Genomic DNA, 17,009 nt, shown 5'->3' on the forward strand with positions numbered 1-17,009 from the left:
CAAGTACTACATAACCCAGTCTGACTAAAGTACATCTCCTATAACGCTACGCATAGGATCTGACAACGAGCTATTGATAGCCTCGTTCTGGCGACCCTTCCGCTAGCCAATCAAGAGCTAACTTACAACATTCTGCAAGCTTTGAAAAGCCTTGGTTTTTTATATCTACAATTTTTGTGTCGAAAGATGTCAGATAGCCTGTTAGCTCTGTCGGTAGGGCACTTGCTTTGTAAGCGAGAGGTCCCGGGTTCGAGCCCTGGATTGACTGCAAATTTTTCTTACTCTTTGACATTCGAACACGTTGTCTGATTGGTTCAAATAAAAATACATTTGTGAAAATAAAAATTGCAATGCTGGAAATCCAAAATATACAGAAGACGAATGTGAATGGGTCATTCTCAGATCTTCGTTTAGAAGATCAAGTACTTAAGTCAGATTGTACATAACCACAATTTATAATTTTAGATCTTAGTTTAGCATAAAAGCAGCAGGTGTCGGTAAAAAAAAACTATTCCCAGATTTTTTCACATGGAAAAACGTTTTTGGCCATAATAAAACATTAAAAGATACCTTCAGGCTTCAAAAAGTTCCTATCACCCACCCCTTGGGATATTTAGAATGAAGCTTACTTGTTTATAGTTCTTGAAACTGAAAGAAATTTTAAGAAACAGTTAAAATTGGCAGTTTTGGAATTTAATGGATAAAAAATTTGTAGTAAAATTAGACATGGGATTTTTTAGAACTGGTCCCGGAATTCCCTTAAGAAAGTAGGTTTTCAGGCTTGTTATTTTAATTACAATCATAGGTGTGAAAACTCTTTATTGCTTTTGTTTGTTAGGCTGCAAGGGTGGTACTAAAAGAATGGTCCATAACATTTGACAGACAGTACTCAAACCCACTGATGGTTGACAAAAAAAAGGTCTAGTTGTGTCAAATAGTTTAGCCAAAAGTTATGTCACCTAAATGTTCTGACTTATTTTGAAATAAACTACAAACACTAGGATTTCTTTAACAGTTTAATAGCAATAACAAAATTTACACCTGCCTGACGTTTAAAAAGACATTTGTACAAAACCATTTGAATACAATACAAACCGACGACAAAAGTTAAAAAAAAAATATTGGTAGTATAAAATGATTAATAAAGTAAACCTTAAATTATTTAAAACTCTGAAATAGTCTTGGTCAACCTTAAATGAAAAACACTCCCACAAAACAACAAGAGGGTTATGATGGCCAAGGATCGCTCACCTGAGTAATAAGAGCTACATAGACAAGTGTAAGAGATCAGGTAAGAAAGTCAAATACAAGTAAGCATTGAAATCTTCCAAGTTGTGTGAACATGTTTCAAATGTCAAACCGATACTAAAATATTAAGAAAGTAGGTCAGTAGGTCAAATTCATGGTCACTGAAAGTCAGTTTTAAGATCGGTGTGTCATCCAAATTGGGCCATGATGGCCCTATATATTGCTCAGGAGAGTTGATCTGGCCTACTGACCTAGTTTTTGATCCCACATGACCAGACTTGAACTTGACCTAAGGATCATCAAGACAAACATTCTGATTAAATTTCATTAAGATTTGGTTACAACTGTGGCCTCTAGAGATTTCACAAGCATTTCCTTTGATTTTACCAGGTGACCTAGTTTCTGACCCCACATGACCCAGATTCCAACCTACAGATTATCAAAACAAACATTCTGACTAATTCTCATGAGTTTCAAACTTAAATTGTGGTCTCTGGAGTGTTGAAAAGATTTTTCTTTGATCTGGCCTAATGACCTAGATTTTGACCCCACATGACCCAGTTTCAAACTACATAGAAATGATTAAGACAAATATTCTGACCCAGTTTCATACAGATTGAGTTACAACTGTGGCCTCTAGTGTTCACAAGCGTTTCCTTTTGTTGACCACATGACCCAGATTCAAACTTTACCTAGAATTTATCAAGCCAAACTTTCATAAATATTGGGACACAACTGTGGCCTCTAAGAGTGTTCACAAGCTTTTCCTTTGATTTGACCAGGTGACCTAGTTTTTGATCCAACATAACCCAGTTTCGAACTTGACCTAGAGATCATCAAGACTAACATTCTGACTAAGTTTCATAAAGACTGGGTCATAAATGTGGTTTCTAGAGTGTTCACTAGGTTTTCCATTGATGTGACATACTGACCTAGTTTTTGATCCAACATGACCCAGATTCAAACAGGACCTAAAGATCATCAAAACTTACATTCTGACCAAGTTTCATAAAGACTGGTGTTCACAAGCTATTCCTTTGATCTGATTTACTGACCTAGTTTTTGACCCCATATGACCCAGTTTCAAACTTGACCTAGAAATCATCAAGACTAACATTCTGACCAAGTTTCATAAAGATTGGGTCACAAATGTGGTCTCTTGTGTGTTCACAAGGTTTTCCATTGATCTGACCTACTGACCTAGTTTTTGACCCAACATGACCCAGTTTTGAACTTCATCTAAAGATCATCAAGACAATATTCGGACCAAGTTTCATAAAGATTGGGTCAAAAATGTGGTCTGTTCACAAGCTTTTCCTTTGATCTGACCTAGTTTTTGACCCCACACGACCCAGTTTCAAACTTGACCTAGAGATCATCAAGACTAACATTCTGACCAAGTTTCATTAAGATAGGGTCATAAATAGGGTCATAAATGTGACCTGTACAGTGTTCACAAGGCAAATGTTGATGGACGACGCATGACCGGTCACAATAGCTCACCTTGAGCACTGTGCTCGGGTGAGCTAAAAACAAGAAAGTAGGTCAAGTGACCCCTAATTACTTTGGATCATCAGGTAATTATAATTAAACAGTCCAGGAAATATGATCAGATACTTCTTGAAGTATTTATCCTATAGGCATAATTTGAACAATCTTGTTGGAGAATCACTAGGAAATGCTTCATACCAAATATCAAAGGCCCAGGCCTTGAACTTTCAGAGATTTTCAAAGTTTTTTCCTACATAAGTCTTGCCTCCACCCCCTGAGGCATAATTTTAACAATTTTGGTAGAGGACCACTAGGCAATGCAACATACCAAATATCAAAAGCCTAGGTCTTGTGGATCAGACAAGATTTTTTAAAGTTCTTTGAAAAACTTGGGACCCCCAGGTGGGGCCTCCTTTCACCCAAGGGTAATAATTTGAACAATCTTAAGAGGACCATTAGATGATGTCACATGCCAAATATCAAGGCTCTACGCCTTGCACTTCTGGACAAGATTTTTAAAGTTTTTCCTTTCGGTTGCCATGGCAACCAGAGATCTGTGTGGAACTCAGTTCTTTGAACAATTTTGAAAGGGGGCCACCCAAGGATCGTTTGGTGTAAATCTGCCCAGTGGTTTTGAAGATTTTTTTTAGATATTGTAGATGGACGCACGGCACACATCAAACGGTCACAAAAGCTCACCAGGAGCCTTTGACTCAGGTGAGCTAAAAAAAAAATGATGAAGCAAGTTTTAATGATTCTTTCTTCATATATACATATACAAACCTTTATCTGACTTGCCCTAAGATATATCACATTAAATCATAAAAAATATCAATGTAAAAGTAATCTCAAAAGTATTTAACAATGTATTGTGGTATTGTTATCAAAGGGCATTGTATTGTAACTCAATTTAATTGTTATCAACATAACTTGAACACTGTGAAGCACATATTGTATGTACATCAAAACTCTGACTGCCATTTATTTAATAATGGTACAGTTGACATGTTCAAGTCAAATTTGATATTTTACAATAGAAAAATGTGCATTTATTGCAGAGTACTAGGCTAGTAATCTTTTAGAATAGGGATATTTTACATAAACTGCAATTTACAGACCATACAAATGTAGTAAAAATAACACTGCGCTGTAAAAATTCATGTTAAGATAATGGACTCATAATCACAATCGGCTATATTTTACTATTACATGTTCTCTGTAAGAAGTGGTTAAGGTAGTTGACTTTGTATCATTTATCCATTGCTGTGGGTTTAAAATCTTGCTTGTGGTATAAAATTTGTAAAGACATTCAACTGGCTTACAAATGGTTGGTGTTTTTTTTTTCAGGTGCCAATCCATGTCTAAACAATGCTGGATTGGCACCTGGGGTCTTCCTTCATTATTAAAAGCTAAAGTCCCCATATGACTTGCACTGTGTTCATGCAGCTCTAAACTATAAAAGAAAATCCCCTTACATATGGAACCATGTGCATATGACTGAACAAGGAATGTCCAAATAGCATACAGGTATTCTAATCACCAGATAATTACAATAGTCTTTATAGGTCCACTAACTTACTGTTCATTCAATATCTTTGGTCAACTCCCCTGAATGAAGACTTTTTGCAGTGATTCCAATGTCTAGCTTGCATAATAAAACAATATTCACACAGAAAAGAATATTTCCTTGTAGTATAGATAGTATGAGAGAATGATCCAGACAGCTGTATCCCAGATGTTGATTGGCAAGTACACCATGTGTGAGTTCGGTTGTATACCCAAGAACGTCCGGAATGGCTGGCTGAAAAACTCGTGTCCCATGTATAGTAAAATCGCATTCATTCCTAAAATAAAAAAAAAGTGTTAAGATATTTTCTGTCACTACAAACAAAATTTATCATTTTAATAATAATTAAATCAGATAAGATGAGACTTGCAGTGTAAATAAAGTTGCTTCTGAAGTGGCACTACTTCTTGTATTTGAACCTCGAACATGGGTAGACAGCATGCTTGATGGAACCCCTTCCACATATGAAAAATAGCTTACATATGAATGATTTAGCAAAACTTCTAAGTGAAAAGGGGGCATAATTTTGTCTTATTTAAACCAGAGTTACTAAACCTTCACTAGAGGTAATTTCACGATATCGAGGATGTGGCAGAGTTTGAAAACCTTTTGTCAAGTAGTTTCTGAGAAACCTGCTCATGTAAAACTTGTGTTGCAAGTGACAACATAAATTCTCGTTTGAAAAATATCAAGTAGTCCTGTTTTAATGAACTTACTGAGCAAGTAACTTTTCTAGCAAGAGTAATATTTTACAAATTATATAAAGACATTACAGGAGGGCAATGTGCTGAAATGAAGGGCATTTTTAGGCAATGTATATATGAGTACAATGGGTGTATGTCTAGGTATAGTGTGTTTTTTCTCTGTAAGGTATATATTTATCATCTCAACTTTTAATATTTTTACAATCGCAGTCTTATTTATATTTGGGAGAAGAGGTTTTTTATTCACAAATGATGTAGCTTTGATTGTACATTGTAAATAAAAAAGGACTAAAACAACAAATAAACTATGAAACCACTATCTTTCCTTTTAAATTTTCAGAAAACTGATAGTCCATTGTCAATATTTTGAGTATAAGCATACAAAGTAGTTACAGAAGTACAAATAATTTGTGCTACGCCAAAAAACCCACTATATCTTGAATGGTGTTGAAATTAAACAAGAGGGCCATGATGGCCTTATTTCGCTCACATCTCAATGGGTACCTATCACTTATAGTCCAACTGGTCGTTTTAACATATGATATATGAAAGGCAGACGCTCATGATCGTACACATTCCAGGATGTAACAGTATGCAACATATGATCATATTTGTATTATCAATGTATGGTGCAAATATTGTAAATACAATATGGTTGAAAATCAGGATATTTTACAGCTGGTTATGAATGGGGAAGTTGCTAACAAGTAACACCATAAATACTGTGTGAGCTAATTAAACTGTATCTGAGAAAGCTATCACATAAGTTGTTAAAGTGTTTCATTTATAAAACAAGAGCTGTCACTAATGGTGACAAATGCCCCCCACAGTGCCTTGACCTTTGACTTGGTGACCTTGACCTTTGACCTGGTGACCCCAAAGTCAGTAGGGGTCGTGTACTCAATAAGTACTATCAGCACGTGAAGTTTGAAGGTCCTGGGTGCAGTGGTTCACGAGTAAAGTGAGTAAAGTGCCTTCATGCAAAAAGTTAACGTCGTAACAAACGAACTAACGGACGGACAGTTGAAAACTAATATGCCTCCCTTCGGGGGCATAAAAACTGACCCCCAGGTGGGACCCCATAGGCATGATTTGAACAATATTGGTCAAGGTCCACTTTACAATACTACATGCCAAATATCCAAGCTCCAGGGCTTTTGGTTTTCAATATGAAATTTTTTAACATTTTCCTATGCAAGTTTATATATGTAAAACAAATGAATTCCAAAAAGGACCAGTTTGATCCAAGGCACATGACTTGAACAAATTTGGTACAAGACCACTACACAATGCAACATGCAAAATACTCTAGATGTAGACCTCGAGGTTTTAGACAAGAAGATTTTTAAAGTTTTTCTTATATAGGTCAATATATGTAAAACAAGTGGCCCCCGGGTGGGACCAGTTTTGACCCCTAGAGGCACGATATGAAGAAACTTGGTAAACGAACACTACACAAAGCTATAATGAGCCAAATACCTAAGCTCAAGGCCTTGAAGGTTTAGGCAAGAAGAGTTTTACGACTGAGCTGAAGATTCTTAAATTTTTTTATTTTCTGTTGCCAAGGCAACCAGAGTTCTGCAAGAAATAAATTTGGTGGATAACCAGCTAAGGAATAGCTTGCCCAAGTTTTATCAACTTCCTTCAAATGGATTCAGAGGTGATGTTGTTTGAAGAAAAGCAGGGATAGATGGTCATGTGTACGTAAATAAGTGATCACAAATAGCTCACAAATTATTCAAACTAGGCCTAAAACCTTTCATCAGTCAAGCTGTATTGCTCCATTTGATCATGGGTAAACTAAAATGGTTACATAGCAGTTGGATTAGGGACAAGTATTTTGTGCAGTAAAAGGTGAAATTAAGTCGATCACTTTAAACAACAGCTGTCAGTATAACTAGATGGATATGAAGATCTTGTCATGGAACATTTTGTATGTAAACAGGCACCAGAATGACGGTCCCCATAGATTCATAGCAAGCTGAGCCCAGTGAGATGTCTCTTCCACATAAAAGCTGACTGGGAAATATGGTTGAAACACCAGGTGAGCCACATACATAAAGATGGAGTTCATGCCTGTTATATATACATGTAAATATCACATGAAACCATTTGAAATCTCTGCTTATCAATTTTCAAACTGAAATATGACAAACTGACTAATTACTGTTAACAATGTTTTACTTAGAACAAGTATACTTTGGAATAGTTTACTTTCATGGACATGAAAATTGTTTTTTACCAAAACTGCTACTTGAGGGTGTACCGGTACATATTTGTAGATTTTCACTTTTGAATATATAATTAATGGTAAATTAGTGTTCATTTGGTTTTTATTTTGTAGATGGATACGATCCAGAAATCCATGAAAATTATTCCCCCATAAATGTTAATGATTTCACAGTATTTTAATTGATATGTACCAATTTCAGTCACTATTTACCCATTGTTAAGAAGACTCAATTATAAGTAAAAAGCTGAGCTGTCAAAATTCAGAAAAACAAAAATGAATATAGAAAACGTTACCTGGGTAGTAAAATGGTGCCCCAGACCATACCCTGTACACATCTATGGTTACATAGCAAAATGCAAACAGGAAAAATGCAAAACAAGACAAACATATCACAAATGAGAGTGACCTGAAAAATGAAACATTAAAACACAGTTTAACTGAAATGTGTATTGGATTTAAATGGAGACATTTTTTTAAAATTAAAGCAAATGGAGGCCTATGGGATTTATTAAAACTGAACCAAATTAAAATCCTACTAAAAATATCAGCAGTTCTATTCCTGTAAATGTTTCATTAAGTGTGTCTATGAACTAATGCTTATTTCAAAAATACACTTCAAGTTTCAAAGTTCATACGGGGAAACAAATTCTTCTTCAATAACCTTTTTAAAGAGGAAGTCCAGTATTCCGGACAGCTATGAATAATGATTACCAGAGATTTTTATTGATTGGTATAAAGCCACCATTTTTCTCTCCTTTGCACAGAATGACTGCAATAACACCCTGGAATTATAAATGAAGATGTCAAATTTATTCATTCCCTGTGAAGTCTGGGTGGTTTTAGCAAACTACGCTACTTTTGTTGATTTAAGATTTTGAAGCTAAATAAACAAGTTTGTCCATAAGAATTAAATGTCATTCATTGGTATAATTTCAGCAAGAATATGACTTCACAGTAGATAATCTACAGAAATGTACCTTAAGAAAATTATCAAGAAATAGGTATTCCTCTGAAATCTTTATCAGTTGGGGGCTGGGGGTAATTTTTGTGGACTTTAAGATTATGCCAATCCACTAAATGAAATCCAAGCAACTGGAGGGGTAATTTTTCAAGATTTTATGATTATGCTAATACACAAAATGAAATCCAAACAACCTGATTAAACTCTCATCTGTGTTATCTTTTTAATCAAAATTCCACAAAGTCATGGTCCCTAAAGTAGCCATGTCCACATAAACAGTGATATTTTATGCCAATGAATTTAAATCCTTTCAACAGCATATCTTTGATCTCTTGTCAACTGTAGACTCTGCATTTATAGGGAATATCATTCATTTACTGAAAAAGGCAAATTTTCAGCACAACACCAACCTTTGTCACCTGGTTCATACTTTTATGCAACTGAATGGTTAAAACCACTTGTCCTCAATACTGTTGGTAAGTACCTTACTATGTGAGGAAGTCCTCCTACTGGCTTGTGCCAGCCAAGTGTATTGTTCTACACAGGGTCTACCTCTATAGCATTACTTTTGAAAAACTTGCTACATAGCTAACATGTTACCAGGGAAATACTGGATGTCTGTACTATCTGACAGAGCTGTGTTTAATAGTTTAGAGGATGGCTTATGGGGATGGATGGTTCTGCACAGTAGCCTGGGTATTATGAAATAAGTCCTAGACTGGAATCTGGATCCAAGTTTATAGACCAGTCTCAGATGACTGCTATATGACCTCAGCTGTGTCACTGTAACCCCCTCCCAACAGTCCCCAAATAAAGAATAAAGCACAACTGTGTCACTGTGATCCCCCACTACCAACATTCCCCCAATAAAGAACAAAGCACAACTGTGTCACTGTGTCCCCCTTCAAGTCCCCAATAAGGAACAAAATACAACTGTGTCTCTGTGACACCCCAGTCCCCTAATTAAGAATAAAAACAAAACAAAACTATGAATGATTCCTCTCCTCAAATAAATAGCAAAACAAAACACAACTGTGTCACTGTGACCCCCTCTCCCAACAAAGAACAAAACACAGCTGTGTCACTGTGATGCCTCACCCCGCCCCCATGCCGCCCCAACAAAGAACGAACTATAAACTACTTACCAATATAATTCCCCATATTATAAATCTCTTTACTCTTTGTTTCCAATCTGGAAAAGTTCGTAAAATTTTCCCAGCCTGTAAAAAATAGGAAAGTTACCTAAGTTTGTTAAAGTACTTTGAAAAACAAACATGTTTGATAAAAAAATCTCCTGAACATGTCCAATGACTCTAAATATGTGTATGTTGAATTTCTGTTACAGTTCATGAGGATTACAAAATTAATGTAAATGCTTACAAGTGAATAAGTGTTCAAAAACCACATTAGAAACTTGTAGGGCATCAATCTATTTCTCAACAACTCTGTATGAGACAAAAGTAATGTTAAAGCCCAGAAGAAAGTTACAGAAATTTTATGCAACCTGTCAACAATACTGACCTGCAGACCCAAAAAGCACATGAAACAGGAAGTAAGAGTTCCCAGCAATCCCTCTGGATCATGTGGTACTGTGGTCAGGTATATTTCCTGTCAACAAAAATGTTTAGAAATTAGTCTTCATCCTTTTACAAATCAACTAGATGTGTGTCTATTGGACACTGGTACCCCACTCTTGTCGCTGTATGCATATTTTGACCAAGTCATGGGCCATAACTCTGGTCTGACTGTATGAAAGCCCAATTAAAACTCCAGGTGCACAACTTCACTTGCTGAATAACAATCCTGAGGGGTTTGATGACTCTATGTCAAATATTTTTTGAAATATGCACAACAAAATTAGACAGACTGATTAACAGAGACAAATCTAAGTGCCCCCACCCCCCACTTTAAAAAAATAGTGAATGAAGTACTGACTAATAATCTCAACTACAGTATAACATCTGTCAATGACGTATAAATATTGTGCTAAATACACAATGTTATAATGTAAAAAGTTTGGCTTTTCATTAGCATATCTGAAAATCTGCAGTTGTTAACTGCCTTTAACATCTATTTATATCATTTTCTGAATAACACTCATTTTCAAACTGGTGGAAAATAGATAATTTTTTTATGTATATGTTCAACATATGACATCCCATATTCCTTAACCAAAAGTCGTACAAGGGGGCAAGATGAAACATCATACCTTGCAGGTTGGAGTCTGGTAAATTCTTCCTTTCCCAAAAATTGTCCTATCTATATAAGACGCTGCTCCTCCAGTGCATAAAGAGACATTTTTACCATCGCTATCATTGGCTAATCCACCTGGTCCTAGATATCCCCTAGAATGATCATGTGAAAGTACAATTTCTTAATATGTTGTGTTCTGATCTAGAAGAAAACATGGTCCTCAAAGGATAGTTTTATAAGGACGGATTACACCAAACCGGAAGTGACTACTCATGAAATCTGTTATAATGAGTGACATGAGGAGGTGACAGTTAAATTTTTGGCTTATGTTTATTGCTTATAGTATTGAGAATAGATCTAGACCATTTTCATTGTAAATTTCTTGGAATAAGTTTTATTCTTTGCGAAAAATGTCTACCTATGCGTAATTGCTAAATGGCTGTTTTCATGGGGGCATTTTTAGAGGGTGATGCTTGTCAGAACAGATTTTTCTTATATACAACATAACATGTCAATATTTTTCTATTTTTGATAAGAAGACATGTTATACTAAATGACCATATATGGTTTTCATATCATTGAAATGCTGTAAAGTGCTGAAAATGAGGTCTGAATGTTTTGTTATTAATATGAAATAAATAAGGAATTGAATTGGTAGAATGTAACCTATAAGGAAGAGCATATTCTCTCACATAGCAGTGTTAAGTACAGAATTCTAATCTGTACTGAACAAATCTGAGTATTAATAAATCTTTCTAGACAGTAAATCTATCAAAGGAAGGAATTCACTTATTCTTCTAACCTAAGATAATGAACATGAATGTATAAGAACAGACTATATTTCATTCATTTTCTTTTTATCTCCCCTTAAAAGAAGAGTTGGTATGCTGTTTTGCTCTGTCTGTCCGTGGGTCAGACTGTTTGTTCAATGGTAGGTAGAGACAATTTGGTCTCTGACCATTCACTAGAGAAAGCTTCAGCCTACAGTTGTCCAGCTTCACAGGACAATAGCCTGTGGTAAGTAGATGGCCCTCAATTGTATTGGGGATCAGTAGGTTTAAAAGTGAATGCCAAAAATTAAATTATGACAGAAAATGGTTTCAGTTCAATAACACAAGAATGCTTTAGCCTGTAATTCAAACATCATAGGATGATGGTTCTGGTAAGCAGATAAGCAGATGACTACTATTGCTTTGTTAGTCAGTAGGTCAAAGGTCACATTTACCTGGAGACTGTAAACAAGTGGTCGCTTGTCCTTGATAACTTAAGAAAGCTGGTGCCAACTGCTTTTTATATGCCTGTGAGAAGGGACATATTACTTGATCATCTTGAGTTGTTCTTATACAATATTCACCGAACTTGTTCACACTGTTTATGGGCAGGGTATCTCAGCCAAGTTCCGTACCCAGTTAGACCGTTCCAGTCACTCTGGACATAAAGCCCTTTAATTACTAAAAATTGCAAAAACTAATGGTGTCCTCATGCTAACTTGAGTACTTCTTATCAAATTCATTGAACTTGGTCACAATGTTTATGGGCATAATATCTCAGGAAAGTGAAGAAAAACTAGAAATGTGTCCATGGGACACAGATGCCCCCACTACATGACAAAGGACACAGATCAACTAACTCATTTCTCTTCGTAATGACTGTAGGTAAAATATTTTCGTAGCCACGCGCAACAAAACATTAAAATGACAATTTTTTCCTAGATCAGGGGCCATAACTCCTATAATACCGAAAGAATCCGGATGCGAAACCCTAGGTGCACAACTGCACATGCTGACCAACATTCCTGTAAACTTTAGTGACTCTAGGTCAAATACTTTGGGAGCTACGTGCGACACAACATTAAAATGACCAAATTTTTACAAAGTCAGGGGCCATAACTCCTACATGACTGAATGAATCCGGACGCGCCACCCAAGGTGCACAACTACACATGCTGACCAACATTCCTGTAAAGTTTTGTGACTCTACGTCAAATACTTTTGGAGCTAGGCGTGACACAACACTAAAATGACCAATTTTTACAAAGTCAGGGGCCATAACTCCTAAATGTCTGAATGAATCCAGACGCAAAACCCCAGGTGCACAACTACACATGCTGACCAACATTCCTGTAAAGTTTTGTGACTCTACGTCAAATACTTTTGGAGCTAGGCGCGACACAACATTCTAGGAAGGACAGACGGACAAGTGGAAATCTATATGCTCCCCCCCAAAAGTGGGGGCATAAAAAGAAAAAAAAGCTGGATCCTCCCACTCACTCTTTGGCCTATGAATACTTAAAACTGCAAAAATTTACTATTATTTTTGGAGTTGGTATCTCATCGGTCAAAGTCACAATGAACTAAGATTGAAAATTCTTTCTGCTCAATAAATGCTTATGGCCTTTAGGCTACTTAAGATAGCTTGTAGTCAGTGGATGACACCTCTTTTTTTAAGATAAAGTTCAAGGTCAACATATACAAAATTACATGCCCAGTTGACTCAGACAGACAATCATGGTGGGCATACTAGTAAGCTTTATGTATAGCTCTTGTTAACTACGAAATATAATTTCCCCATAGACTCACTGAAACTTACTTTGGACATCCAGGTACTTCTAGACCAAATGTTAGTGCAAGCCACACAACAACAAGAACAATGTTGAATACCCATTCAAACCAGTAGTCTGTGATGTCACGAATAGGACTCCACCATGTGTACTGGGGAGAAATAACATAGCATCTATTTTGAACTCTTAACAGAAATCTACATTTACTTGTTTGCATAAAATACTTTTCAACATGCCCTTGTGCTTAACCTGCTGGCGGCAAGTGATTCTGCCTTTGCGACCAGTGCAGACCAAGATCAGCCTGCACATCCGTGCAGGCTGATGATGGTCTGCACTGTTTGCTATTGTCAGTAAATTTTCAGTGAACTCCCCTTTGAATAATGAATGGTACTGCCCAAATTGAATATTAGACCGGTCCATTTTAAAAATTTAGCAGGCTAAAGGTTAATATTCAAATGTTCCCTAAACAGTGGATGCAGTAGTCCAGTGATAAGGCACAGCAATACAAATTTAAGGTCTCAGGTCTGACTCCTCTATTCCTCCAAATGAATCTATTAACATTCTTCAGGCTAAGAGTCCCAAATATAGTTGCTTTTTCAATGGGCTGGATGGTATGCTAAAGAACCAGGGAAGCTTCTGAAATTGAGGCATTTTCTGTATTATGCACTATCCTATAACTAAAATCACTGCATCTTTGTAAAAATAGTCAACCATATGGGTTACAAGTGGTGACTAAATAAACTTTGGATACTTTTTTCTCCCTTAAAATATTTATGCATAAACATCCCAATGGAAGTAACAAACTTATTGAGTATTACAATCAGTTTACCTAAATCAACCGTGTAAAATAAAAGAAAACTCATTAAAATAATGACATATCAATGCACTCAAATAAAACTTTCAGATTTACAACTGACAACTTCAACTTGTTTGTCTACATGTTCAATGTTGAATCCTGTTTACCTGATTTGGATCATTTGGTTTAGCAAAGAACATGTGCAGTGTTGCTACGATGAGATATGTACCAGCAAATCTCTGTAGAACTCCTGGGATACGAAACTCTCGCATTCTTACAGCTGAAATATATAACACAGGTGTATGCAACACCTCTTTACTGGTTTACATGAAAGGCTGTATTGGAAATGGTGACAGAATAAACCTTGGTACACACTGAGTCATTTAGCCATACTAATAAATTAACTGAAAACCATCTTTTGCTGATGTTGCTATTATTCATAAATCCACTTCCTCTCTAAATATATCAATGTAATATATTGTCATGGAATGATCCTGATGATTTGTACTTTGTTTGAAATTTCTTCAATTTTTCATCTGCAGCTAGGTGTCCGTGAGAAGCTGCTAATAAGTCATTTTCAGAATTTGTAACTACTTTTCCTTTTGCAAGTTTTATATAGATTAGACTACCAGTACTATATTTTTGCTTTCATCCCTCTCATGTAAAGCACTTGCTTGCATATTTCACAACCAGGTACAAATGTTTTTCTAAATATTTATCTCCGACAAGTAGATACTTACGATTAAGACCATCAGAAGAATTTATCAGCAATCCGAGAGCAAATAAAATGCATGATCGTTTGAATATTTTCCAGAACATTTTTGTCTTTGGTGTAGATCTTCGCAGCTGAGAATGGAAGGAGTATGCCATAGCTGTTCCCATTATCCAGACAAACCTGCATATGAAACATGTGCCGTTACAAAAGCTACATATGGTTAATACATGTACTGGCCCACACTTCAAATTTCTTGCCAATAAAAACATTAAACATGTTAAAAGGTGGTTAACCTTATGGATTTGTTAGAAACTTTTAACACTGATCATTTTCTCTTATTCAAATTCATTGAGCACTTGATACATGCTAAATACTGTTAGGAGCTATTACTGAAGTTTTGATTTTTCAACCTGGTTATCAAACCATGATAATAATATTTTTTTGTAAACCTATACACTTATAGCAATACAGATTTGTTTAAGATTTGCACTGAAAATAATGTATACTTATTCAATAGGAATACTAGTTCTTAGATTTGTCTGCTGTTATCATGGCTGCAATTGATGAATATTAATAAATTCTAAAGCTACAAGTAGTTTTGTAACTTGCCCTTTATTTAGGAACAAGCAAACAATGTGCAAAAGCCAAAAAAAAAAAAAAGAAAAACTATCTAGGTATGAAATAAACATTTACTGGTGAGTGAATGATGACAAAACAGGGAAATGCCCTGCACTAACAGGAATATGTAGTGTACATTTTATTGCATAATGATTGAGAATAATTAATATACAATGCAATGGTGTGCATTTCTACAATGGGTATTAATGGCAATTAAGTAGAGTTCACTGGCCATCCTTTCATAAGTACATACATATGGTAAATGAACAAAAGGACAAAAATGAAATGTTACATGTATCGCAAAAATTTAACTCCTCATAAAGACAACTGTCTGCAAGTTTTCTCCAGTGCAGTGCCAACTAATCATGATGTCATTAATTAATGGTCAATGACAAGATCATCAATATAAACCATCATCAACAAAATTTGACATCCTAAGAATTGTTTATGCAAGTGTAAAACTAGAGCTATCACTTAAGGTGATGAATGTACCCCCCGCATGCACTGACACAGTACATTGCAATTTGACGCACAAGATTGCATAATTATGTGGACTGTATGTATATAGACTGTATGTATACAGTATAGTAACAAAAAAAAGTCCCATAACTATGCAGAATATTTATCTAAAAGAACATAACATGCACCATGCACCATGCACAACTAGGGTTGGTACTGATCACTTGTGTGAAGTTTCATTAAATTGTGTGAAAGGGTTCGGAAGATTAGGCACGCACAAGATTGCATATGCAGACTGTATGTACATAGTATGTTAACAAGAAATAAAGTCCCATAACTCTGCAATTTTTTTGTTGAAAGAACCTAACATGCCCCAGGCATAACTACTGTTGTTACTGATCATTTGTGTGAAGTTTCATTAAATTGTGTCAAGGGGATGAGGAGAGATGGTGCGCACAAGATTGTGTCTATGTATATAGTATAGTAACAAATAACAAAGTCCCGTAACTCTGCACATTTTTTTTCTGAAAGAACCTAACATGCCCCATGCACAACTACTGTTGCTACTGATCACTTGTGTGAAGTTTCATTAAATTGTGTCAAGGGGATGAGGAGAGATGGTGCACACAAGATTGTGTCTATGTATATAGTATAGTAACAAAAAACAAAGTCCCGTAACTCTGCACATTTTTTTTCTGAAAGAAACTAACATGCCCCATGCACAACTACTGTTGTTACTGATCACTTGTATTAAGTTTCATTAAATTGTGTCAAGGGGATGAGGAGAGATGGTGCGCACAAGATTGTGTCTATGGACAGACAGACGGACGGACAGACAGACAGACAGACAACCTGAAACCAGTATACCCCCCTTACAACTTTGTTGTCGGGGGGTACAATAAATCTAGTGTTATGTAACTGTTTGCCTGACAGCACTTTTGGCCTTGTCTATACATGTCATAATATAAAATTATTTCCAATTTGACAGGATTCTCTGTTCAAAATCAGTGAAATGTTGGGGGATGTTTCATTACCCAAAATCTAAGAAAGTAATTGTTTTGACCTTTTCTTTTAAATATGTTTATTTGATTTTTGAATTATTTAGTCATGAATAACACAATATCAGGCAGCACCAATTAATCAATGCAGAAATCGTGATTTATTCCAAGTTCTGTCCATATCCAGATTTTACTAACCCAGGACAATAGGTGAAACTTAAACATTGTGTCCTTTGACTTTCAGCTATAGGGATACAAATATAAATTTTATGGTAGTGGTGAAGGGCAATTAAAGTGTAGTGGATGGGGTAGTTATGATACCAGGGCATAACCAAGTCAGCTACTGTGATTCCATTCCAGTCTGAATGATCAAAGAACCAGTATTTTCCTCCACCATAATTCACAAAACACATTATCACCAAACTTAGTCTACAAGTAGAGACCATACAAACATGCAAGAATTATG

The 17,009-nt window shown here is 35.8% G+C and overlaps 1 protein-coding gene across 9 annotated transcripts in view; it reads right to left on the minus strand.

Moving 5' to 3' along the window:
* Window positions 1-1,003: 1,003 nt before the first annotated feature.
* LOC123564591 (heparan-alpha-glucosaminide N-acetyltransferase-like) overlaps window positions 1,004-17,009 on the minus strand; it is a 39,277-nt gene continuing 23,271 nt past the window's right edge. For 5 of the 9 annotated variants that reach the window (XM_045358284.2, XM_045358280.2, XM_053537238.1 and 2 more), the window contains 9 exons: window positions 14,494-14,648; window positions 13,921-14,033; window positions 12,987-13,108; window positions 10,414-10,549; window positions 9,726-9,812; window positions 9,350-9,424; window positions 7,955-8,025; window positions 7,537-7,649; window positions 1,004-4,583 (listed from right to left, as the gene is read on the minus strand). In XM_045358284.2, the coding sequence (XP_045214219.2) occupies window positions 4,405-4,583; window positions 7,537-7,649; window positions 7,955-8,025; window positions 9,350-9,424; window positions 9,726-9,812; window positions 10,414-10,549; window positions 12,987-13,108; window positions 13,921-14,033; window positions 14,494-14,648 (1,051 nt within the window). In that variant the 3' untranslated portion in view covers window positions 1,004-4,404. Of the gene's footprint in view, window positions 4,584-6,883; window positions 7,087-7,536; window positions 7,650-7,904; window positions 8,026-9,349; window positions 9,425-9,725; window positions 9,813-10,413; window positions 10,550-12,986; window positions 13,109-13,920; window positions 14,034-14,493; window positions 14,649-16,864; window positions 16,973-17,009 lie in introns of all 9 variants that reach the window. The other 4 variants (XM_045358282.2, XM_053537237.1, XM_053537236.1 and 1 more) reach the window with 3 other exon arrangements.

This window comes from Mercenaria mercenaria, chromosome 2, assembly GCF_021730395.1.
Source record: "Mercenaria mercenaria strain notata chromosome 2, MADL_Memer_1, whole genome shotgun sequence".
NCBI classification, from domain to species: Eukaryota; Metazoa; Mollusca; class Bivalvia; order Venerida; family Veneridae; genus Mercenaria; species Mercenaria mercenaria.